We start from the raw sequence: 24,127 nt of genomic DNA, 5'->3' as shown, positions 1-24,127 counted from the left end.
GTTTTCCAGATTTGGTTACAGGGTAAAAGCAGGTTGGAGATCTAAAAGCTCAATGCTAATTTTAGAAGATCTGACTCAGCCTTACTTGTTAATGAAAACAATGTTCGCACCCCCACGAGTGCCAATCAGTTTAAGTTGTTCTAGCGAAGATTTCATGAAAATGCTCACTGAGCTCTTTTTTTTTCCCTCTCTGCTCCAGTGTTTGCCGTAGAGGAAGAAGTTCAATACTGCTGCAGGGAATGAGATTGTGCTTTAGTTGGACGCCTACCAAAAGATTTCTCCTATTTATTCAAGAGAGCCGCTCTGGTTTTCTGCCACTTTTCAGAATGAACACTCTGCAACTTTTTCTAATAAAGTTTCCCTTTTGTTGCAGCCCTCAAGAAAGCAGTGTTTAGGGATTGATTCTTACCTTGTATCATAGATGGCATACAGCTTTTTGTTTCCATCAACAGCATTCCTGCAAACACAGAAAAGAAAAGATTACTTTCCGTGTGAGTACGGTGACTTTTACAGACTCGTTCCATGTCCCTACAGGAGATTTGTTCCCGATCCAGTTTTATTGCACATTGTTAGAAACACGCAAGTACCAGTTGTTGCTGCAGTATCACAAGCCAATCTTTCTACTTGTACTTGTGTTGTGGAATTTAAAATAACCCAGTCATTTGGAAGTAAGTCGACCGTAACCCTTTGAAATAAATGCAGATTCCTGTCGTAGAGGGTTCTCTGTGCCTCCTTGAGAAGCACAGAGTGACATGTTGTCTCTTCAAGTAGTCTGGACCACTAACCACCAAACCGGGACCCAGTTTTTAAAATGTCCCACTTAGGTCAGGACCACAATAATCTCAGAGAAATGGAGAAAGCATCAGTCCAAACTAAATGGCTTATTTTTAACCACTGCCTCCTCCATGTAAGTAAGCACACTGAAAAGCAATAAAGCACATGAATCGAGCCATTAATACAAAACACTAGTGAGAGGCACAACCGACTAAAGCATAAATACACAAAATCCCACATTAAAGAAATGACTTCTGAATCAGTAAGCAGTACCAGAACGTACCATTCAAATGGTTTTCAGTCAGTGTAATGCTTCTGAATCTCATAACACAAGGCTGAGGCCAACACCATCGTTTTCCAGGTTTCTCTACACTCAGGGTATCTACAGCTGTTGGAAATTCATGCAAACCATTCTCAAGCAATACTGTTTGACAAGACAAATCAAAAACAATTGTTCAGTTCATAATTCACAGTCTCGTATCATCCCGTATTATCCTGTATTATCCCGTACAGTGATAAACTGTATATAAAAGATGGATGCAGCCCCTGTGACGCTACCCCTTGGTTAGTAAGGTCCTTTTATGAAGCCTTCAGGTGAGCATGTTGACTGTCACCATGATGTGATGACTGTGAAACTGTGCCATACTGCATGGATTTCAATCCATTTGTACTAGTTTTTATATTAGATTATCTCTACTTTCTGTTTCACTCATTTGCGTCTTTAACTTGTTTCATTTTATTTATTTGAATCTGATTTTTAGTATGTGGGGCACAGAAACGGACACTAAATGTATATTTTAGCTTCTGTGCATACAAAATAAACTAGACTTCTTAATGAGGCTATTTAACTGAGTTTTAATTTTTTTAAGTTGACAACTTATCTAAAAGGGTCCTCCCTAAAGGAGAGTTAGCTTGATTGCTCTTTTTCATTCTAACTGGGGCCATAATTTACAAAGTGGAAATCTTATTGTAATTAATAAAATATGGAAATGGTGACTGAGAACATAAACTCATCGGGAAAGTCTTTACTTGGGTCAGATTTTGATAGCAGTAGGCTCTTTTTTCACAAAGACTTCTATAGACGAACCAAAAAGAGTCGCCCTCTGCTGTCCTTTTGAAACATGGGGCTTCAGCTTTACTGTTCAGACTCGGAAAAAAACACACTATAAAAACAGAGAAAAGGTTTATCTTACACTGCGAATTTTTGATAGTTTTATATTATATTGATGATATATTACGGTTTTATGTAACTAAATGTTGTAACATAGTATAAATGTATTATATATAATGAGGGACAAGGGTTGGAAATGAGCAATAGCTATAAACTGTGATGTGCAGCATTGCAGAGTTTCGTGCTCTATATTGGAACTATGTTGAACTGCATTGTCCCTTTTAAATAAATAAATTGGAAGTAGACGCATCCTTCTTTTTACTACAGTCTAGATACAGTGGGTACGGTGGATGTCACTGGATGTTGATAAAATACAAATAATTTGTAGTTTGCAAATACACTAGAGCACTGGAGGGGAGCAGTAGATCAGTGCAGTATACCATGAGTGCAGCTGCCTGTTAAAACAATAGAACAGCGTTGAAATGAAAATAAGCCACTTCTGTTTGTGTAGCTTTAACCTCACATTAAATAAGTAAAGCTTTTACGGCTAATATTGCTGATGGCTCTCATGCTGTGGATTATTACTACGGACACTTTGATTTTTGCCTCTTTTTTTTTGCCTCCCTCTGCCACCTCCCCCTCCCTCCCCTCTCCGTCTCTCATCCCTCTACAGCATCTCTCCTCCGCTCACTGGCCACACATCCTCCCGCTTCTCTGCACGCTCGCCTGCTCATTTCGCACCAAACTCTACATTTGCACTCAGCTTTTCCTTTGGATACACTATTGGATTTTTTGCTAAGCTGGCTTTGTGCTCGCGGCTCCTCGGAGACCAAACTAAAGGATGGTCAGTCAGCACAAGTGTTGGGAAGCCTTTATTTTTTCGCTGCCAACCTTTTAATCGCTCTGGGGAGAAATAAAGCTCGCTGACAGTGAAGTCAGTCCACATCTTCTTCCTCTCTCTTTCCAACATACAGTTATTGTGCGCGGATGGAGGTGTCGGCCTTAGGAATTGATGCCAAATTGTGAACAGTGCAGTCTGCGTGTGTGTGAGAGACCTGCGGAGAAGTTTGACTGCGCATCGTCTTGTGTGGTAAGCTTTGGTAACTGCGTCTCGGCTCCTGTGCAGCACCGCGTTATTTTAGGCCACTACAGTATGAGATGTAGTAGCACGGATTAGTGAACAGGCTAGAAAAGAAAAGAGTATCCCCGAGGTCTGCTGCTGCTGCTGCTGCTGCTGCTGCTGATTACGAAGGACCCGCAGACACCGTCCTCCTCACGGGAGTTTAATCAGCTTGTAGAGATCTGTGTCGGACTTCAGATGATTCAGTGAAGAGTACCTTCAGTCACAGCAACACAGACGCGGGTTAAAAGAGTCCAGCTGTGGTGCAGAAAGGAATCTTGTAGATGCAGCACAGGTGGAGGCATTTCACCTGGATATACACGCAGCAGAGCTCACACAGCGCCAGTCCTTTGAACAGAGGCTTTTGCAGTGAGATGGGTGGGTATAGAGGGGCTCCAACAAAGAAGGAACTCACTGTTTGCATGTCTGAGCCGTGAAAGCTGCACTGGATATTTATCAGCTTTTCATTTTTTCTTGTCACACCTCCGCTGAAGGTCTGAACATCTGCATGTCTTACAGATGTTGCCTAGTGTTTAGGAAGGCTGATGGCCACTGCACTGCGAGATGCTGAATTGATTCTGTCACACATTTCCTGTAGTGGAGCTGTTAAAGATTTATTGAACCCATAGGCTTGGAGTGAGTGCAGAGTTTCTGGGGGACAGTGTGCAGATCATCTAATATTTGACTTAGTTTCCTCTGCCAAAAAAGGCAACATGATGTGCCAACAAGGTCACATCTCAAAAGCTCTCAAACGGAACTAAGTTCTGATTACTTTGAACTAAGAGTTAGCCCTGGCAGTAATAATAAAAAAAGGTATTCAAGTTTTAAACTACTGCGTGTGTGTCTTTTTCAGGAATGGGCGATGGAATGTGCTGCAGCTTTGCAATGAGGCGTCTGTGGTTCTGTGTCTTGCTTGCGAGCATCACCTGCCGTCTGAGGTAAGGAACTGACTCTTAATGTTAGCACACTGTAATGGCACATTTTTCACAGCTCATTGCTTAATAAATAGGAATTGATTGTTCAATATTTTTAAATAATTTTACAGAAAGTTAAAGGTGTTTATATGACATCCTTTTTTTTCTAATCCACCCGTGTCCAGGATCAGCTTTCTGTTTCTGTGTTTCCTCCAGCTTCTCCCAGGAGATAACTCCAAAAGAGGCAGAATTAAATGACAATATTACCATCTTCACGCGCATCCTGGACGGACTTCTGGATGGTTACGACAACAGACTCCGGCCCGGATTGGGAGGTAAGCCCAGCGAATGTTTAAACCTCGACACAAATTTTCTCCCCTCAGAGAAAAAATGCTCCGCACCGCAACATCTGCCTTCTGCTCGGCCCAGAAAATTAGTCTGTATTCACGAGACACATGACGAGCTGTTATGACCTCAGCTAAGTATGATTTAATGGCACTGTGAAGTATGCAGCGTGCTACTGTGACCTTGAGAGAACCACTTCATCTCTGGTTGGACGGTGGGTCCTTTGTTCTGCAGCGACTGTAAAGTTAAGTTCCCATAAATTATATTTATCAAACTGAAAAACAAAAATCTGGTTTGATGTGTAAACACATAAACATTAAAATATAGAGAATGCCCACTGGCCCAGCTTCAAAGGTGTCATGCATTAATTACTGAACAATATGCAGGCATAAAAATCTTACCGTGGCTTAAACAGTATTAAACATAGCAGAGATGAAGTGACTTTTCAAAAGATGGACTGCAGTCACCCCATCAAATAATCCACGATATGCCATTTTTAATTTTATTTTTATTTATTTATTTTTTGTGGAAGAACCTAAATTTTACAAACCCAAATGTCACACTGGATTAGTTTTTCAGATAAAATGAAATTAGAGATTTGGCCTGTTAAACTTTAATCTCTGCCCAAAGAAGCAAGAACCTAGTCCCTCATATTTAGACCAGATGATGTTGTGGATGCTGATGTCTGCTCTGGAGGCTCACTGTGTTCTGTGTTTTCTTACAGAGAAGGTGACGGAGATCAAAACCAACATCTTTGTCACCAGCTTTGGTCCGGTCTCTGACACCGAAATGGTAATAATCACACTGCAAATATACTAAATGCATACATATTTTAAGTTAAAAACCTGGCCTTATCAGAACTTTAATTACAGAAATTACAAGTCTACTTTTTTACCGTCCTGTTCCACAGGTTTGAAGAAAGTGATCCAAATTGTGCCAGAATTGAACAGATTTAAATGTTTCCATTTTTCACCTCTTAACCACGATTCAGGAAATATGGCTTGATTTTTGCATAATGTTGTTGAACACACCAATAAAAGGCAACGATCACACATTCAGCTTGGTGAAGGGATCACACCTGAACCTAAGCTGCATGATGTTAGATTTCACTAATCACTCTGCTGCTCCTTCTTAACCCTCAAATGAGCCCGAGTGCGATCACACGTAACTCTGTTATATTTTACAAAGGATGACTTTTTATTGGCTTTGTTTGTGTTTCTCATGCCAAATACTGTTTCCTTTATCTGAAGCAAATATTCCATAATCTTCTAATCACAGTTTTTAGTCATTTTTATGCAAAAAGGAGTGAAAAAAAACCTCACAAAATATATGAACAAAATGTACCAATTCCTGTAAGAACTGTGAACTATTGTTGAACTATTGTAGGAGAAACAGACAATTTCATGACTGAGCACTAGTTAATCATCATAAACTTTCTTTATTCCATCAATTTGTTTAGATGCATACGTGACTTCTCTCATATTCATGGGTCTGAGCTGTTTTCCTGCAGGAATACACCATCGACGTATTCTTCCGCCAAAGCTGGAAGGATGAGCGACTTTGCTTCAAAGGCCCGATGGAAATGCTTGCCCTGAATAATCTTCTAGCCAGCAACATCTGGACCCCTGACACCTTCTTCCTCAACGGGAAAAAGTCCATTGCACATAATATGACTACACCTAACAAGCTGCTGCGGCTGAAGGATGATGGGACTCTTCTCTACACCATGAGGTAAGCAGCTTGAACTGAAAGCATTTCTTTTCCAGCCAGTCTTACATTACAAACCTTGACTCATAAGAGCTGGCTAGCCATGTTTAAAGATATTGTATAATCCAATTAAACCTGGAGCGATGACTGAAACCTCTATCAGTCTGCGATATTCCTTTGGTAATGGTTTTTAAGACCCCCGCTGCTCTAATACAGCCCACACATTTATACTCTGTGTCTCAGTGGTGCATTGATGCGTCATCATGTTGTCCTCACACTGTAAACTGGAGGTCAGGGGAACTGGAAATGTTTGCTTTGACCCAGTGCTCTGTTCTCTCCTCTACTATTAACTAACTCTGTCACCACGTCACAGAAAGCTTTACTTTGAAAACAGCACGAGCTGTTCGCAGCCCAGATTTCACATGCTCTGGCTCTTTCAAAGGATGCATACAGTTCAAGAATGCGTCTTGTTCTCAGTTTGTGCCGCCTTAACAACTGGAAAGAGATTTTTTCCTTGCATAAAGCATACTAATCCACTCATTATTAGTTCAGAGAATGGCTTGTGGATGCATAATACATTAGACTCTGTGCTGTGGAAAGAAATGTATTCTAGATAGAACCATCTCATTTACATCCACTTTCATTTCAGTGCTGCGTCATCATCTTATCAGGTCAATAAATCCTGCAAATCAAATATTAACAAAGGAAGTTTGAGGAAATGGACATGGCTGCGTGTCAAAAATCATTATCGATCCTCTTACTTTGAAATTGCTACAAATCTACAGCACATTTTCCAACGCTACGAGCCATTAGAAACGAGTTCAAGGCAGCCCATTAATGCATTTGTGTTCTGGGAACGAGGTTATTAGCGGAACATTTTAGCCATGTCTTACTCTCCTCTCCTGCGTTCGTCGTTCTGCAGTGTGCAGTGCCCTTAGAGAAACATGAAGGTTTCTTCCAGACAGTGCAATGCCACATTATGCACAATATGGCCCAAAACACGCAATAACTTCCTAATAATCCAATAACATGGACCTCGGTGAAATAACATAGTGAAAGCATCAGTCATCCTTTTAATCATCTGGTAATTTACCTGCACTCTTTTTATTGGTCAGTATGATTTATTAACATCTGTATGTGTTTGACTAACTAAATGATCTGATGATGTAGAAGTCTCAAAACAAAACGCTGTGTGTCAAACATGATTCACTTAGGAGTAATTAATCTAAAACAGGACAGAATTAAACACCTGCTGTTGTACCGATACTGTAAGTGCTGACATGGCAATCAGCAGAAACAATACCAGGATAATATTAGTGATGCTTTTACCTTACGTTTAATTTATTTAAACTGTTTTATCAATAATCTTTCTCAAGTTTTCCATCTATTTAATGCCATGAAAAGTGATAGTTAATGCATGTCTGTGAAGGTTCTCAGTCAGCGAGCTGACTCTGTGAGCGACCATCTTTGAACAGAGGCGGGGGTTTACGACACCAACTGTCTGCCATCTATAATCCAGTTTTGAGATCCCTTCCCAGACGCCTTAACGCCCACTCACATCCTGGGCCATCTGACCTCAGGAATTCGCTTGATAAGGTGGGGCCAGGTTTCACAATGAACACACCCGAAACTCTGGCTGATTGGGACCCACGCCCAGTTTCCCACCTTGGCTCAGGCGACTAGAGGATCATCAGGGGGTCCTTTTGTCCCTCTGTGGGGGGTCACTCCCACTAGGTTTATATCTGGGACTCTCCACCATTTGACCTTAGAACTGAAGAAGCTTCTCGGATGAGAGGTGAAACGTCTTCAAGCAACTTAAAGTCCAGACGCTTTTCTTTGCAAGCTCCTTTGACTACGATAGTTAATGCATGTTTTTGCTTTCAGAGCTGTCATTTAGACAGATTGGTTTATAAATCCATAAAGATGTTATTCTCTGTTCAAGAAAGGAGTGAAGCAAAAAACTGAAAAGAAGGACAACTATATTTTCCAGCATATGTCGCATGTTTCAATAACAACAAAACCTAAATTCAACTCCTCCAGTCAGATAATCGGCTGTAACAATATAACACAATCACCACTAGGGGGTCCTATTCAGACACAGCGAGCAGTGACAATTTTTTAGAAAGTATATTTTGCTCTGTGATGTATTCAGTGAATCCCAAGCTTATCTGTATTCATCTTTGATTCTCTCTCTCACATCGAGGCTCGTGCTCTGTGCCGTGTGGATTTTATTCACACGAAACAACCGAGACAGCAGATGTGGTTCAAAATGAAGAAATCCTTCTGCTGTGCAGGATTATGACAGTCAACTAAAACTCAAAACTAACGTTTGCTGCAAAAAAATTGGTGGCAAAACTAAAAACTTTGAGGAAAAAATAAAATGAACTTTAATTTGATATTGTACTGCATATAAAGTAACTGCAGTAACTTCAAAATATTGCAGAAATATCTTCTTTAGTTTTGTCTGCCGTCAGTTTGCTCAGCACAACAAGACCGAGCAGGTGTCGTTGCACATTTGAATCGAGACTTTGCATTGCGTTACAATGTTTAATGCGCAAGTGTCAAAGTATTAAAAGTGAAATAAAAGTAATATTGTATAACAATATAAGAATATGTTATTTTAATGTGATTAATAAGCACATGTTTTAAATAATATCAGCACTGTTATAAAAATATATGGACATCCACATCTGTAGATTTCAGTGTGTTGTTGGAGTCTTGAGTCTTGTGTTTTTTTAGATATATAATTCCTTAGATTTGTGGAGGTTTGACACCTCTCAAGATCAACTATGAGCGATAAATTGCACATGTACTCGCAGCAGACTGATCATCTGTTTCATAAAAGAGGGGTTCATTAAATGCGAGTGAACTCACACATTTTTACTCAAGAAAGGGAAAATTAGATATTTGAAATGGTTGCACAGATCAACTGGACTGAATGTGATTCATACACTTAACGGAGGTTGACGGCCCTGTTTGTGAGGTATTCTTGGTGGAAAACATACTATGATCCATTATTTAAATCAATGTGAGAGTCACAACCACACCTGGAATTGTAATGATCACCAAGTAAGACAAAAATACACCAGAGAGAGCAAATCCAACGTTTGGGTCATACAGATGAAGGCAAGCAGATCAGGAGCAGCCGTGGGGCAAAGTTTAGTAAACTTTCCTAAATGGTCACAACTAGACTACAACCAAGAAACGTCAAACAACGCCCCCAAATACAAAAGTAGAAACAAGGTGAATGTACACAAGAAATCAAGTTAATCAAGTGATCACAGGATTTGTATACTGAAATAGAAAATATGTCAAATATAGCACGTCCTGTTACCATGGTGCATTCATTTGAATAGTAGCAGCTCTCATTGTTCTCCATGTGACCAGCAGATGGCAGTGTTATATAAGACCTGGTGGTCCATTGGCTGCCTGTGTGGCTGAGCTGTGTTCACACTTTAGATCCAACATGAGCTCATTTGTTTCCCCGTTTTTATTTCCACTGAAGCTTCATTTGTGCATTGTTGTATTCCCACAGACAGGTGGCATCCTTTCTCCACAGACCAAAGCTCATCACGGGTCCCTCTGCTGGTTCAGATGCTTTTTGCTCTACACTGGGAAAATTGCTTTTCGCTCTACCGTTAATTATTTGAGACACTAATGAAGACAAAGGGAGATTTCTGTTTATAAATGGCTGTTTACAACATTAAACACAATTTATAATAAGGGGTTGTGTTTAATTGTGAACGAGGTGATCATGATAATGATGTAGTCAGTTCATTTTCTGCCTTTTTCTTTCAGGCTTACCATCTCTGCTGAATGTCCCATGCAGCTGGAGGACTTTCCAATGGATGCTCATGCTTGTCCCCTTAAATTTGGAAGCTGTAAGTAAATGCACCTTCAAGCAAATGCCCACTGCACATAATGAGTCTTTAATAATACAGGAAAAGGTGTGATGTAAATGTTTTATGTCAGCATCCGGAACTAGAGTGATGTTAAAATAGTTAGCAAACTTTTCGAAAAAGGGGGTACACCAGAAAGAAAAGCAGCATGTAGTTTTGACATGGCATCGGTTTCAGTGTTTTTCTCCATGCAGAGGGCATAGGGACGGATGAACGTTAGTGCGTTTGACAGGCCGTGTCCCTCAGGTGTAAAGCTATTGTTGCGGTGGTGCAGGAGAGCCATGTAGACACTGACACACTCCTCCTGATGAAGCCATTAATCAACATGTCAGGGCTGCTCCTCTGCACCCTTCACTGGCTCGGCTACATTTAATGGTGAAATTTCTGAAACAGCTACCCTACATGCACACACACTGGAAGCAGCTAGAGACATAAACACACACACCAAATCTAAATTTACCACCAAGGTAACCTTAGAAATCTGGACATACTTTTGCACATGAACCGCCAAACCGCCACCTTCCATGTGACTTCTATGTTAGTCAGCTTGTCTCACACGGTCCAAAAATATCTGGGGAGCTCCTGTTCTGTAAGCTTCAGATTAGCATTTGAGGCTTTCCCTGCCACTGACATGACGTAGTGATCGCAGTCCTCATGAGTGCGCTTGCCGCATGCTGACACTTAGCTGCTCCCACAGCTACTTTGGTCACCTTACCGGCAGGTGAAACCAAGTGCAGGGATAATCGCAGCAGCTAATTAAGAGAACAACTGCTGTGAAGTTGATGAACTCTACTTGAAGTCCATCAGGGATCCCTGACAATCGAAACCTCCTCACAGAGGAGCTGTTCTTCTCATTTTTAGCTCCATATTTTTAATATTGTATGATTCACAGATCAAGGTTTTCTTCCTCATATCAAGGTGGACCTTAGTGCTACCCCTCCTCTCCATTCTAAGGCAAGCGAGCTTTGCTCTGATTGGCTGTCAGTCATAAACAGAAGGTTAAAACCGAAAGTAAGGGGAATGGCCATGTATCTACTCTCACTGACATCACACAGATCCAACAGTATAACACCCGTGATGAAATGAGTGAACTGAGATCAGTTGGCAGGCGAAGCTTTGGGCTCACAGGGGGTTTGTGTGTAAATACTGAGCCTTTTTATAATGCCAGTGTCCACTGGAACAGAAGATTTATGACAGGAAATAAGGAAATGCATAAAAGCGCCACTTTAAATTAATTATGTAAGTTTAAATACAGCACTAGTTGCTTGGTTTCTTGCAGATTTAGTGTAACAGACAAAGTCTATTGCATACAGCAGCTCATTGCAAATACACAAAGAAAAAACACTGACAATAAAAGTTGTAACAAAAAAGCAACAGAATCTCTTTAATTTTGTGAAGATTCTTTTAAAATTTGATATCCTTGAATGGAAAAATGTGAAAACCCATCAAAGGCTGAAAGCTATGTTAACCATCAGTATTAACTACAAAAATAAAATAAGTGGAAATCGTTCCAAACTGTCCAAATAACACAAATAATTAAGCTCAACAAAAGCAGTGATGGAAGTGTGGCTGCAGTATGTATTATTGTAGCTTTGCTAAGTTGTGATCTATCGTGATGAAGGTGAAAGGCTGTGAGCTGTAAAAGTTAACGTGCGATACATCCTGTTTTCTCCAACTCCATTAACCCAAGCTAATCCTCTGACCTAATGGACAGCACTCACCCGTGAGCTCAAAGCTTTCAAAGCTACAGTAGACCTTTCCTTTGCTGTTGTGTTAATCACCTTTCATGGACTGAACTGTACAACCACCAGTGTCTGTGTGCCTGCTGTCGCTCATCGCTGTGACACAATTTAAAGGAAGTGTGTGATGCACAGAAAGCCTTTACCTGATGTAAATACACCAGAGCAACACGCAGGTCTTGTTTTGTGGTCACACTGGTGGCCACGTGACCATGCGTATATATCTTAATTTGTTTTAGTCACATTACACCTGTAGTCTCTTTGATTCTCTTAGTGTACCTCCTTACATACGACTTCCAAAATTCCAAACCAACTTTTGAAAAAGAGCCGACAATTCTGGTGAAGTTTTCGTCTACAGCAGTCGATTCACAATCTCAGTGTGTGTGCCAACTGTCGTACAGCCTTAATTACAATTCACTCGCCATAACAGATGGTTTCTTTTTGCCTGAATTTACAAAGATTTATTTGTACCTCAGTAAAAACGCCGTTAAAAAACATCATAATACAAGAAAAAGTCTAACATGGCACGCTAGCGTGCTGGACTCTTGCGACACTATTCTGTCCTCATGTTTGAGTGTTAGCATGGGAAAATGCTAATCTGGAGTCGTGTTCTTGCCGGCGTCTCAATTTTTCACAGCTGAAGTAATTGCTCAGATCATTCATGCACCTGTAAATGAACCGAAATGCAAATACAAAACAAAGTAAGACGAACGTTCTTACTCAGTCTGAAAGGCTGTTTTTTCTAATTTTAGATTACACTCTGGGTGATAAATAGAAGTGCTCCATGTTCAGATATATGCACACAAACCACATTTATCAGGATGATTTCTTACTTTCATTTGTCTCTTTTTTGCACTTAATGATGGGCAGAAAACACTATCAGGACCGAAACAGGGAACAGAGTCACAGTTAAACTGAAAATATGACATAAACCTTTGAAAAGGATGTTTTTAATTTGGTTACTAATAAATGTATTTATATGTCCACGTGTATCTGTATAGGTTTTAGACAGACGTAGGCCTGATTCTATTACTGTGATATACAGCTCCCGTTAACACTGCAGTTTATGCAGAAGCGTCTCAATGTTTGGGTCTTTTAATAAAGAAATCTCCTATGCTTAAAATATACTTAAGACATCCGGTTCAGCCTCACACGAGACTAGTGGCCTCGCCACCACCCGTCTGAGTGGTAATGAGTGTTTTCAACCCTTTGGGTCTCTCTGATTTTCTCAGGCATGTCTGAAGTACACTGGCTGCTTTATGGGCCACATGTACAGTGACTTCCTGTATGTAAAGATGTTTTACAGATGAAGTTTCTGAGTGTTTGAGCTTGTTCGCCGACTGTGATGAGCAGTAAGGTTTGTGGTTTTGTTGCAACAGCTGTAATGCAATAACATTTTTTTAAACTTTATAGCTGATATTTGTAATAAATGTTTGAATTTCTCTCATAGTTACCATAAAATAAAAATGTTTTTTACTATGTGGAACGAGCTGGTGAACCAAATCAGGTCCAAATCTTCCTACATATCTGTAAATCAATAACATAAAAACAATATATATTTTTTGCATTATTTTAAGAGAAATGAGTGGCCAAGAAAATTTTCATATTTAACCTTTTTAAAGTACTATTTGCTGTCTTGTGTGTTTGTTGTGTTATGTAGAAGTGGCTACAGAGAATAAAGTGTATTCACTGTGAGCATACATTGTCATTAAGAACTGTAGTGTATCAGGGTTGACACAACGGAAGTGTTTCACCTGTTTTTAGGTTTGTTCACACTGACCTTTAAGGTACGCTGTTGTAAACAACCAACACCCCCTGGGGCTTAAAAAAAAAAAGAAAGCTAAAATCTGCAGTTCCTTGAACGCCCACTTGAGGCTCCGACAGTGAGTAAGTTCTAGTAAATAGCAGATACAAACAAAGAAACTGGAACTCAATCATAAAGATTTATGGAAAAAGAAAAGGGTGAGTTTTCATTACGAAAGCCAATATGCAAAAAGTGCTACTTAGAGTTTCCAGACTGCAGTGTAGTTTGATTTGGGGAATTACCATTAGCTTGAAGACTGGAAAGAGTGTAAAAGATGACAGTTTGTGGCTTAACTTTATTTTCAAGAATACTTTTAGTCTAAAGCAGCGACCTCTTTCAGACTCATAACCAGTGTGATCTACGGTATCTTGGGCTTTCTCTCCACTTTAATGATAACTCTGAGGTCAGTCTTTAGAACGAGGTGACAGTCCTCCAACCTGCAGGATGGAAAACAGCGACGTTGTGGCTGTTGTTTCTGAATCGTTTTTATATTTTAAGAAACTCTCTAAAAAAGCACAGACTCCTTTTCAGCCTGTGCAGAAAGCGGTTTTGAGCAAAGTGCCATATATAACCCTCAGTCTGTGATGACACTGGCTTAAAGTTCATTTTTTCTATTTTAGAGCAATGAATGGCTTAGTCATTATATAAAGGTCTTTTGTCTCCCAACAAGTGTATAAGCCTCGATCTACAGACAAAGCTCTCTGAACTGTTTAAGTGTGGGTGAAGTGTTACAGTAGGTGCAGCGCGTAATGTATTCTGTGACTCGGATGTACAAAGATTCGTTCGAGGCAACGCGGAGCCTCTTTAAGACGATAATCCACAGCCTGGTTGACTGGGGTCAATCTAAATTACAGTGAAGTCTTCTAACACCACAGTTGCTGGATTAGTGCAACACTGTTAGATTGGATTCTGCACTGCGGTACAACTGAGAGAGAAAGACACACAGATGCATCTACTGTACAGTACGTGTGGAGTTTGTACTTGGGATCGTGCGTGGGATCGCCGCCTTTGCGTTTTGCAGAGTTCACTTGTTTCTAAAACGAAGCTATGAATGAAAGATTGAGCTTGAAATGCACGAGGATGAAGAGGTAGTGGCAGCAAAAGGAAGAGTCTGACGTGTCACAGCAATCCCCCTCACTGTGCCACATATAACATCAGGGCGATTATGTTAGAGCCACACACGAGCTCTTGACAGCGACTTCAACTTAATCTCTGTGTAATGAAGTCACACTGGTGACTTTTCTTTCAAAGAGCTCTGGTATTATCACTATTTTAGCTAAGTAACTGACTTTCATCATGAGGACACTTTCGTGATAAATTAAGAAAAATGTTTTGCAAGTGTAGCTTTTGACACAATGAATAGAAAACAAAAATGAAGGATTTTCAGACAGAAGCTAAACAAATGGAGGTGCAACTATAAGGAAGACAAACAGACACTCTGACTCAGACTGAGGCTGTACATACACCAGAGGTAAAAAAAAAAAAAAAAAGACGCAGCTGAAATAAGTTAAGAAAATAAAAACGAAGCAAATTTGGACATAAGATACAAAAGAGCGAGGAGAAAGAGAGAGGAAGCTAACTAAAAACAAACTCCACAAAATCATCGGTAGATAAACCTGACAAGGAGTAAAGTAAACATAGCTTTTCCTGTTAAACAGCACCTGTATCTGAACATTGACGTGACTAAAAATGCAGCTCTTACATAATTTCATTCACGTAACATGTCATTTATCAAACTCATCTTTGCTTAACAGGAAGTAAAAGCTCACAGGGGACACAAAATAATATTGTGAACATGCACCGTGGGTGGACGGCTCGTGTGGCATTAGGACTTTTGTTCTTTTTTTTGTTTGTTGTTGGTTTTTTTTTTGGGGGGGGGGGGGGGGGGGGGGCTTATGTGTGCGAGTGTGTTGTTTAATCCATGACATGACATTCATTCAGCAGACCGTTTATTTCTGTTCTAATAATATATTCGAATCCTTTCTGAAAGCGTCAGAAGCAGTCAGTCACTTCAGCGTTTTTCACTTTGACGGACAGGAAGGACGAAGCAAACTAAAGTTAATGACAGACCCACTGAAACAGCTGTGCTACTCTCACGCTTGCATGCTTCAGAGTTCCTTTTATTCATGAAATTAAAGAAATATAAATGATGTTGGCAACATAAAGGTAGTTTCTGTAATGAGGTTTGGAGTTTAGTCATCTCAAACCTCTTTGAGTCTTTGATGGACTCTGTGCAGATGTCTCACCTCAGCGATATCACTGATGGTAGTTTTATAGTTTATTACAGATATTCAGAGTGCCGTGTTTAAAACAAGCTAAGTAGCAAAGCCAGCTAAAATAGTCGACACGAGTAAGCGTTATTACAGGCTGCTACAAAGACATGCATCGCTGCTGTAGTGTTTAATGCACGTCCAAAAAGTCTCCAGTTTTGGTGACTGAATTCTAGGATTTTACTTAATTATTTACTTACTACTGAGAATTAATTAGCAGGCATTCATGTCTGTGTGGCGCTCCTATAAACTCTGTACCCAGCCTTGGCCACTTTCTGCTGCCGAAAGAACACCACGGCCAACATATTAGCACCGAGGCTTCAGAATGTAGAGCTCCAAAACCAGTGAGCAACATCACGATGTCTTTTATCGAGTCTCCACAAAGCTGCAGAGAATGAACACACTCTTCACCTGCAGTTAATGAGTTCAGCCATGTGTCCACATTTTAAACAAATCGTGTTTTTGATCACAACTTAAGAATTCATTCAGCAGTTATTATAAAACTGGAAGACTCGGGGAGTTTATGTAGAAGGTTAAAGGTCAAATCTGGACATAGACATTATCGATGTTTATGTTATTTTAAAGAATTGTTCCTGAAGCAAAGACTGATATTAGTTATTGGACTGTTTCTCATAAATGGGAGATTCAAGAATATTTTTGCGATGTAATTAAAACTGAGTCCAGGCGAATATCAGATAAGTTCTTTTTTCTCTGATGAACAGTAAGTATTGCGTTCAACGCCTAATCTGAAATGTGTAGGTGTTGAAAAGTCCTTTAAATGGTGTTTTAAAAGTTTGTAGTGTTTTTTTCTGTCCTTTTTTGTTTGCCCTGAAACCAACTGTGAACATGGCGGTTAATGAAACTGGATAAAATTACTTCCTGATATAAATCCAAATAAAATTGAAACAAAGTCTTAAAAGACTGCACATCTTTGTGTTTTGTTTTCTTAGATGCTTATCCGGTCTCGGAGGTGGTTTACAGGTGGACCGAGAAAGCGGCTGACTCGGTGGTGGTTGCGGAGGAAGGGTCCCGGCTCAACCAGTATCACCTGATTGGTCAGGACGCGGGCACAGAGGACATCTACACCAGCCGAGGTAAAGCGAAGAGTAAATGGACTCAGATTACAGATGAACCATCCCACAGCATCACACACACGACCTCTTACGTCTTAGCTCTCGCCGTTATTTCCCTTCTTACTGCAGCGGTCATACCCCAGCTTCAGGCTGTGTTAAGCCCTCACTTCCACCCTATTATCCGTGTTATTATAGTGTTCCAAAGATATTGTGTGAAGAAACTGTTTTCAAATCAAGCAGGATAGAGACAATGAATGAATCACAAGGATTTGAGGATGCCTCCCACACATAGCCAGCTGTCTCTGCAAAGAGAAGAGATAGGATGGTGCTGGGAAGGGGAGGGGGGGTGAAAAAAAATCACTTATCCGTGGTCTGAGCCATTGGGTCTGTAGGGTTAATCCGTTTGCAGGCCCATCAGTTGTGCTTTTACTAAGTGACGTCACAGCGCAGGGATTGGCTGCTGGAGTGGAGGCATGTGGGGTGGGGGGCAAATGGCATCTGCTTAATTCTGTTATGTAAAGAAGTACAATAATACAATTCTGCTGCTTGTTGGTGGAGAGTCTGTCACAGAGGAGGAGTTCCTATAGTGTGATGTATACAGAAATAGCTATCTTGATCCAGTATCTGCCGGTGCAAGCCGGTGTTTACACTGGCTGGTGTATGAAAAGTGAACACTTGTCGAGAGGCACGTCACATGCTTCTTACATGGTAAAAAGAATAAGCCAGCTATGCTTACACAGGAGGAAGACCGAGACTCAGTAACCGATGAGATTCTGCCATAGACAGCAATTCTGTCTTTACACACCCCTGCAGCTCAGACTGGTTAAAGAGGGCAGACACACAAAGCCATCGTGTCCTTAATTAGTATCACTAATCTGGGGTGCAAGCCCTCTTTAACAAGCCGAGAATAGCTCAGCAAGGTGCTCACAGTGAAATGACCTTTGACCTCACAAGCTAAGCTGAGGATGATGTGAGAAGAGGAGCAGGAGCTGAGCTGAGAATACTTGTGATTTCACTTGGTTAAAGACACCGGGTTACAATTAAAAGCGGCAAAGCTCAACAGATGGTTTCGAAATGTACTCACCAGTTGACCAACATAGCTGCGTTGTTCTCTGCTATGAATGGCAGTTCTCCACAGACACTCCAAAAACCAAACAGTAAAATCCACCACAACTGCATTTTTTCACGCCTCGGAGATTTCCATCCACTTCCAATCCCAGCAGGCGGTCAGATCAGAGCGGGGTTCGCCCGGCCGTGCCACCACGGAGCAGGGCTGCTCACTGCTAGTCCTCGGAGCGAAGGCAGCACAGGTGCCCTTTTCATTAAGAACATGATGCTCGTTGTTGCATCTCACAAAACTTTCCTGCGGTCCCTCTCAGCCCCCCTCTGCTTCAGTCATCTGTGCACCTGCTTGTAATCACCGCTGATCCAGGTCTGTTTTAGTGTTCTCGCTCAGCAAAGGCAAGGATGTACGTCCCCAATCAAAGGCCTGGCCTGACAGAATGGGATGGACTGTCTTTCACACACAGAGACACACACACACACACACACACACACACACACACACACACACGCATGCATGCACATAGAAAGAGAGAGAGAGGGGGAGGAAGCGAGAGAGAGATATACAGGATGCAGATTGTGACAAGGGATTAGTGAGACAGAAAAATCGGATTTTGCCAGGAGAAAGCAGCAGTCATCTGTGGATTTTCTATAGTTTATCAGACTCCATGGCTCAACAGGATTTTTGGAAAAAAAAATAAAAAAATCCTTCAAATGAAATCTTCAGTTGGTTAACGAGATATGATGAGTTCCCCACAAACCTTTTTTCTTTAAATAATCGAATTCACACATTTGGATGATGGCCAGGGCATTGTCGGGTGGTTTGATGTAGAGCACAGAGTGCAGAGTGACGATGTAGCAACTGCTCACAGGCCACATGTTTCAGGAAAGGTAAAAGGTCTCAGAGATTAAGGGGTCAGACGTGATACCCGACGCAAGTAACTCCTAACATACATGTGAGAAAAATGTATTTATAAACTATGTGTTAGGAACCTCTGGCCTGCAGTGGTTCAGCTGTGGTAGGCAGAACCAAAGTTAGTGGAGACCAGAACAAAAGCTAAAAGAAGACGGGAGGTTGGACCAGCATTCTCAGGTGGCTAATAACATGACTTCAAATAGAAGGTTAATGCAACTGTTTATCCTAAAAGTGTTGCACTGACAGGTTACAGTGCCCCCAAGTGGCCAAAAGTTTTTTTTGGTTAATTCGTTTTTTTGTTTTGTGTTTCCAAATAAAAGAGCATTTTAAATATAAATGCCACTTTTCTTTGTGTTGTTTAGAAGTTTTTGCTCAGTTTTACTCCATGTTATTTTCTTTAAAATACGGAATTGAGTAACTAAAATAACTAATTGCTAATTTCTGCTGTTTTCCACAGGTCAATACACCGTGATGATGGCTCACTTTTACCTAAAGAGGAAGATCGGCTACTTTGTCATTCAGACCTACATGCCTTGCTTCATGACTGTAATCCTGTCACAGGTTTCCTTTTGGCTAAACCGCGAATCGGTGCCAGCACGGACCGTGTTTGGTACGTTTGAAAAAAGGAGAGAAATCAAATGAATTCAGATATTTTACATAATGTTAGCAAATTTCATGTGCTGTGGGAATATAAAGCTGGGAAATGAGTGCAGTGAATATTCCTAAATGTCTTTTTCTGTGACTCGGCTTCACAATCTGCCTTTAATACTTTGATACGTGCCCTGTTTTTATGACTTAATCTGCTGGAATAGAAACTGAAGAGCAAGTGTGGTGAGTAAAACTGACCCAGTTTTCTGCACCACCAGGTGTGACCACAGTGCTCACCATGACCACTCTCAGCATCAGCGCTCGAAACTCGCTGCCTAAAGTGGCTTACGCGACTGCCATGGACTGGTTCATCGCGGTGTGCTATGCCTTTGTCTTCTCTGCCCTCATTGAATTTGCCACAGTTAATTATTTCACCAAAAGGAGCTGGGCGTGGGATGGGAAAAAAGCAATGGAGGCCCAGATGCCAAAGGTACGTGCTGTGCTCCAACCTGCCCTCGACTCACATTCTTGTTGATTAACTACAGTGGAATTCTTGGAACAGGAAAACTGAAAATACATTTTCAGATCTTGATGTAGTTTTTAAAGTCAATATTGAAGGCTGGAAAATTGATTTTTTTCCTCACATAAAGTTGGCCTGTATTCTCAGTGTTACAGCTGGTTGTTACAGCTCAATATATTTGATAGAGCCAAGCTCACTTTATTTAAAAATAAAGGTCCTGTAAAACAGCGGTCCCCAACTCCCAGGTCATGGACCGGTACGGGTCTGTGAATCGTTTGGTACCGGGCCGCGAGAGTTGAGGCTCGGGTGTGAAATTTATGGTTTTCAAGGTTTTTATCATTAACTCGGTTTCTCTGGGTCTTTTCCCTTGTGTTATGAATTGTTTTTGTCTTAGTCGTATCATTTTCATTTGTTGTATTTATCTGCGACATCTTAAAGGCTGGTTCTTGAAAATATTGTCTTACATTAAACCGGTCTGTGGCGCAAAAAAGGTTGGGGACCGCTGCTGTACAACATGCTTCTGTTAGGGGATCCCTTGATATGTTTGAATGAAAAACTAACTAGTTAAGACATAATGCGTTGTGTGTAAATTTACTGCATGTTTGTGTGTAGCCCATAAACTGTATATAAAAGACTGTGATGGTTTGGGTTGGTCTATGAGGTCCTGGCGTGAAGCCTTAACTTGATTTTGACCATCATCTTGGTTTTCCGCATTAGTGACAGGTTGGTAGGGGCTGATGTGACAGAGAAACTGAAGACACTGATTTGTTGTACATATTGACTCTAATAAAGACCATGATTTACATTATCCACTTATGCTGTGTTAGATTTGACGTGAAACTAGCACCCGACACCATAAACGCATCAGAAAACATTTACTGAGGTCATATGTCAAATAAAATGTTCTGTCATTTTCCCAAAGAAAATTATCGCCCCCTGCTGATCATTAGAAGAATTTCAGCTTCTGCTTGTCCATCTTTTATATACAGATAATGGTTCAGGCAGTACATTTGGCTCGATTAGGAGGAGCAATTACACAGCTTTCTTCTTTAGTCAATTATGTTTAAATAAGTTATTATCAGTGCTGCCTCAGTGGAATAAAATTGGAGAAACGCTGAAGTTTGTTCACGGTATGCCAAACCGTGCTTTCATCTGCTGTGGGGAGAGAGAAGAAAAAGGGGGCGCAGTGAAAATTTTTATTTCCCAAATAATAATAAAGTAAGAGATGTATTGGGCGATGCGTAGAAGTTGAAAAAGCCGGATCAATATCTCCTCTGCTCAGTGTGCCGGTGCTGTGGCACAGTGCCAGTTCATTACTGCCCAAGGACGTTGATCCCTGCCTTCAGATCTCACCAGCCATCTTTTATTGTTCACCTTCAGCTCTTGTGTATGTGTGTGAGTGCCTGTGATATTATCCACCTGTTTTATTATGTTCAATGATGAATGTGCCACTTTTTCTTATGCATATTGAATCAATGTTTTATTTTGCTTCTCTACAGAAGAAAGACCCTTTAACTCTGTCTAAGAAGCCAAACAACAATTGTTCAGCTGGTGTGAATTACACAACCAACCTAACGAAGGACGCGTCCATCTCAACTATTTCAAACAGCACGGCTGTCCAGCTCAAACTGCCTGAAACCAAGGCGCCAGACCCCAAAAAGACTTACAACAGTGTCAGCAAGATTGATAAGATGGCCAGGATAGTGTTCCCCGTGCTGTTTGGGACCTTCAACCTGGTGTACTGGGCTACGTATCTCAATAGGGAGCCAGTGATCAGCAGAGATCAGCAGAGAAGTCCTTAGTCCTTGAGTCATTGACATGTTTTTTAGCTAGTTCGATAACATTGCATGTGCGTTGCTTCAAGAACATTTTGCCATGTTTGCTTAGAGTTTGTACATGATTAAAAAAAGCTTAATTTGTCACACTTTACCACTCAGTTATTGATTCGTTTCTGCCACATTGTGATCTTTTAAATTTTTTGGCATTTGGCATTTATATTTTCTCCTTGAGTCTACATTCGATGATGGCTCAGCAAAAGCCAAATGCTATGCAAAAGATGCACCTGTGTTATTACTCGAACTCGGCTTTTTTCTCCTTTGTAACTCGAACTTTGTACAAATGGGCCGGAGGTCCGGGATTGCGAAGCTGGGCCCGGGCACATGGAAATTTGCTTCCTTGTTAAAAGCAGATGAATAGCCATGCTTAATATGTTGCCTTCAGAGTGTGATAACTCATTATGAATGCACTGAAATCCTCTGCTATTACATTTATCAAAAGCCAGTTTTTCAGCTTTTACTTGAACGTTTCTGCTTCTTGTTTGCTTTCGCTGACTTTCTCCATTTCGTACGGCGAGTTCTCATTTACTGTTTTGTTCCTGTTTCCGTTGGTCCTATAAAACGGGGGACGATTTAAAGCTAACGTGATAGTGGCAGCTTCTGTTACCAAGTCCTCGTGTAGAGAATCCTGTATGTATGCAAGTGTGGTAGTAGTTTGGGAAAAATGTATATACGCTCAGCTTTTAGAAAGGCACCACTAAGCCAGTAAGGTTCATCTATGTAAAGCATATACAGCACCAGTATTACTCTAGTCTAGCGCTTTATTGACTGGATTAGGAAATGATCCAAGTAGCTTAAGCTTTAGAGATGTTGACATTTTTTTAGGTTACTTTGTTGTTTCTAAGCTTTGATAATAACTTGCAAATATTATTAACCAATATCTGGTTGCTTTGAGCAGAGTCACTCTTTGTCATGTAATTAAAAGACTGATTTGAACTAATCAGGTTATCATGAGAGACGAGGGTCTCAGTGACAAGGGTCTCATCACATTACATTAAATAAAATTCCGATGAGCTAAATGAATAATTTTATATTCTGGCAATATTTTATTTGCTTTCTTGTTGAGAGTGTAATGAGAAGATTAACGCTGCTCTCTCTGTGCAGTAAGTAGTGACGCTCTCCAGTGTTCAGACCTTATCTTAGCATAAAGACTAGAGCTGGGAATGATGTTTATTTCATTCTGATTGGCTACATTGGGGAAGTCTGCTGAAGGGCAGCACCTGGAGCTTGTAAGCTGTGCACATTTCTTTACAGATTACCATGTAAAGAAATGTGTGATGAGCTGATGTCGGCTTTTGGAGTTTCATCATAGTGGTTTGTGTTTTCTATACAGTCTATGTTTCACGGGCAGGAAAACGAACTTTGAGGAAACTTTAAGTTTTCCAAGAAAATGAAACAAACAAGCCGAGCCAATCTGGCTGTTTCCTTCTACTTTAAGTCTTTATGCTAAGCTAAGATGACCGACCCCTTTCTTTATATTTGTTTCATATGAAATACATTTCACATTTCTCATCAACCCTTTGCAAGAAAGCCATTTCCCGTTTTTAAAAGGTACTATTGTTTAAATAGAATATAATGTGATGCCCTCCACAGCAGCTGCATGCTCTACACTCACTTCAGCAGAGTTAGTTCTGCAGACTGAACAGAATCATGTGACTTTATGCCTGCGTGGCCTGCCACTACTTCATTTGTTGGATTCATTTGAGATTTTAGATACATACTGTACTGTTGTTTAAATGCAATGATCTGAAGCAATAAATAATGCTCATGAATAATGACCTCTGCTTATTGTAGTGTGTTACCATCCATCCATTCTCTTCCACTTATCCTTTTCAGGGTCCCAGGGGGTCTGGAGCCTATCCCAACTATCTTAGGGCTAGAGGCAGGGTATACCCTGGACAGGTAACACATAGACACAGACAACCAGTCGCACTCACACCTATGGGCAATTTTGAGTTTCTAATTAACCTATCCCCACTAACTGCATGTCTTTGGACTGTGGGAGGAAGCCAGAGTACCCAGAGAGAACCCATGCAAACTCCACACAGAAAGACCCCACCATCAGACTCGGCCTGATGGTGGAATTAAACTCAGGACCTTCTTGCTAACCACCGTACCACCACGCTGTTCTTATTACCATTTGATTCTCATTTCATTCAGATTTTCTTCATCTGGTTAATGTTTTTATTTATTTGTTTGTTACGAACACCTTTTTCCATGGGTACACATCTGCGTCTGCTAAAGCTTCCCAGACTCTATCCGACTGCTTTTAGTTCCAAAATATCAGCGATGATAAAGCATGAAAAACCTTCATCATCTCGGCTGTAGCATTGCATGTATGGAATGTAATCTGATGAGTGCAAGATGCTTAATCAGTTTCATCCGTTCATATAAATACGCACATTGAGTGAATAAATTTTTTGCTACATCGACGTGGTGAAAGAGACGAT

General features: G+C 40.7%; 2 protein-coding genes across 3 annotated transcripts in view; one reads left to right on the top strand and one right to left on the bottom strand.

The window, feature by feature from the left end:
* gabrb3 (gamma-aminobutyric acid type A receptor subunit beta3) overlaps window positions 1–18,734 on the bottom strand; it is a 47,530-nt gene extending 28,796 nt beyond the window's left edge. The window contains exons 1-2 of one of the 2 annotated variants that reach the window (XM_026160179.2): window positions 17,841–18,734; window positions 410–457 (exon numbers count right to left, since the gene is read on the bottom strand). In XM_026160179.2, the coding sequence (XP_026015964.1) occupies window positions 410–457; window positions 17,841–17,935 (143 nt within the window). In that variant the 5' untranslated portion in view covers window positions 17,936–18,734. The remainder of the gene's footprint in view (window positions 1–409; window positions 458–17,840) is intronic. The other variant, XM_026160181.2, reaches the window with a different exon arrangement.
* On the top strand, window positions 2,525–23,455 carry gabra5 (gamma-aminobutyric acid type A receptor subunit alpha5). The gene is made up of 11 exons (XM_080297997.1): window positions 2,525–2,729; window positions 2,860–2,975; window positions 3,859–3,943; window positions 4,136–4,254; window positions 4,989–5,056; window positions 5,775–5,995; window positions 9,770–9,852; window positions 16,634–16,777; window positions 19,192–19,344; window positions 19,601–19,812; window positions 21,342–23,455. The coding sequence occupies exons 3-11, from the start codon at window positions 3,861–3,863 to the stop codon at window positions 21,642–21,644; spliced, it is 1,386 nt and encodes a 461-aa protein (XP_080154123.1). The 5' UTR covers window positions 2,525–2,729; window positions 2,860–2,975; window positions 3,859–3,860; the 3' UTR covers window positions 21,645–23,455.
* Window positions 23,456–24,127: the final 672 nt, after the last annotated feature.

Source organism: Astatotilapia calliptera, chromosome 23 (genome assembly GCF_964374335.1).
Source record: "Astatotilapia calliptera chromosome 23, fAstCal68.1, whole genome shotgun sequence".
Classification (NCBI taxonomy): domain Eukaryota; kingdom Metazoa; phylum Chordata; class Actinopteri; order Cichliformes; family Cichlidae; genus Astatotilapia; species Astatotilapia calliptera.
The sequence above is the reverse complement of the archived record's forward strand: the minus strand, read 5'-3'. Positions and strand labels throughout refer to the sequence as shown.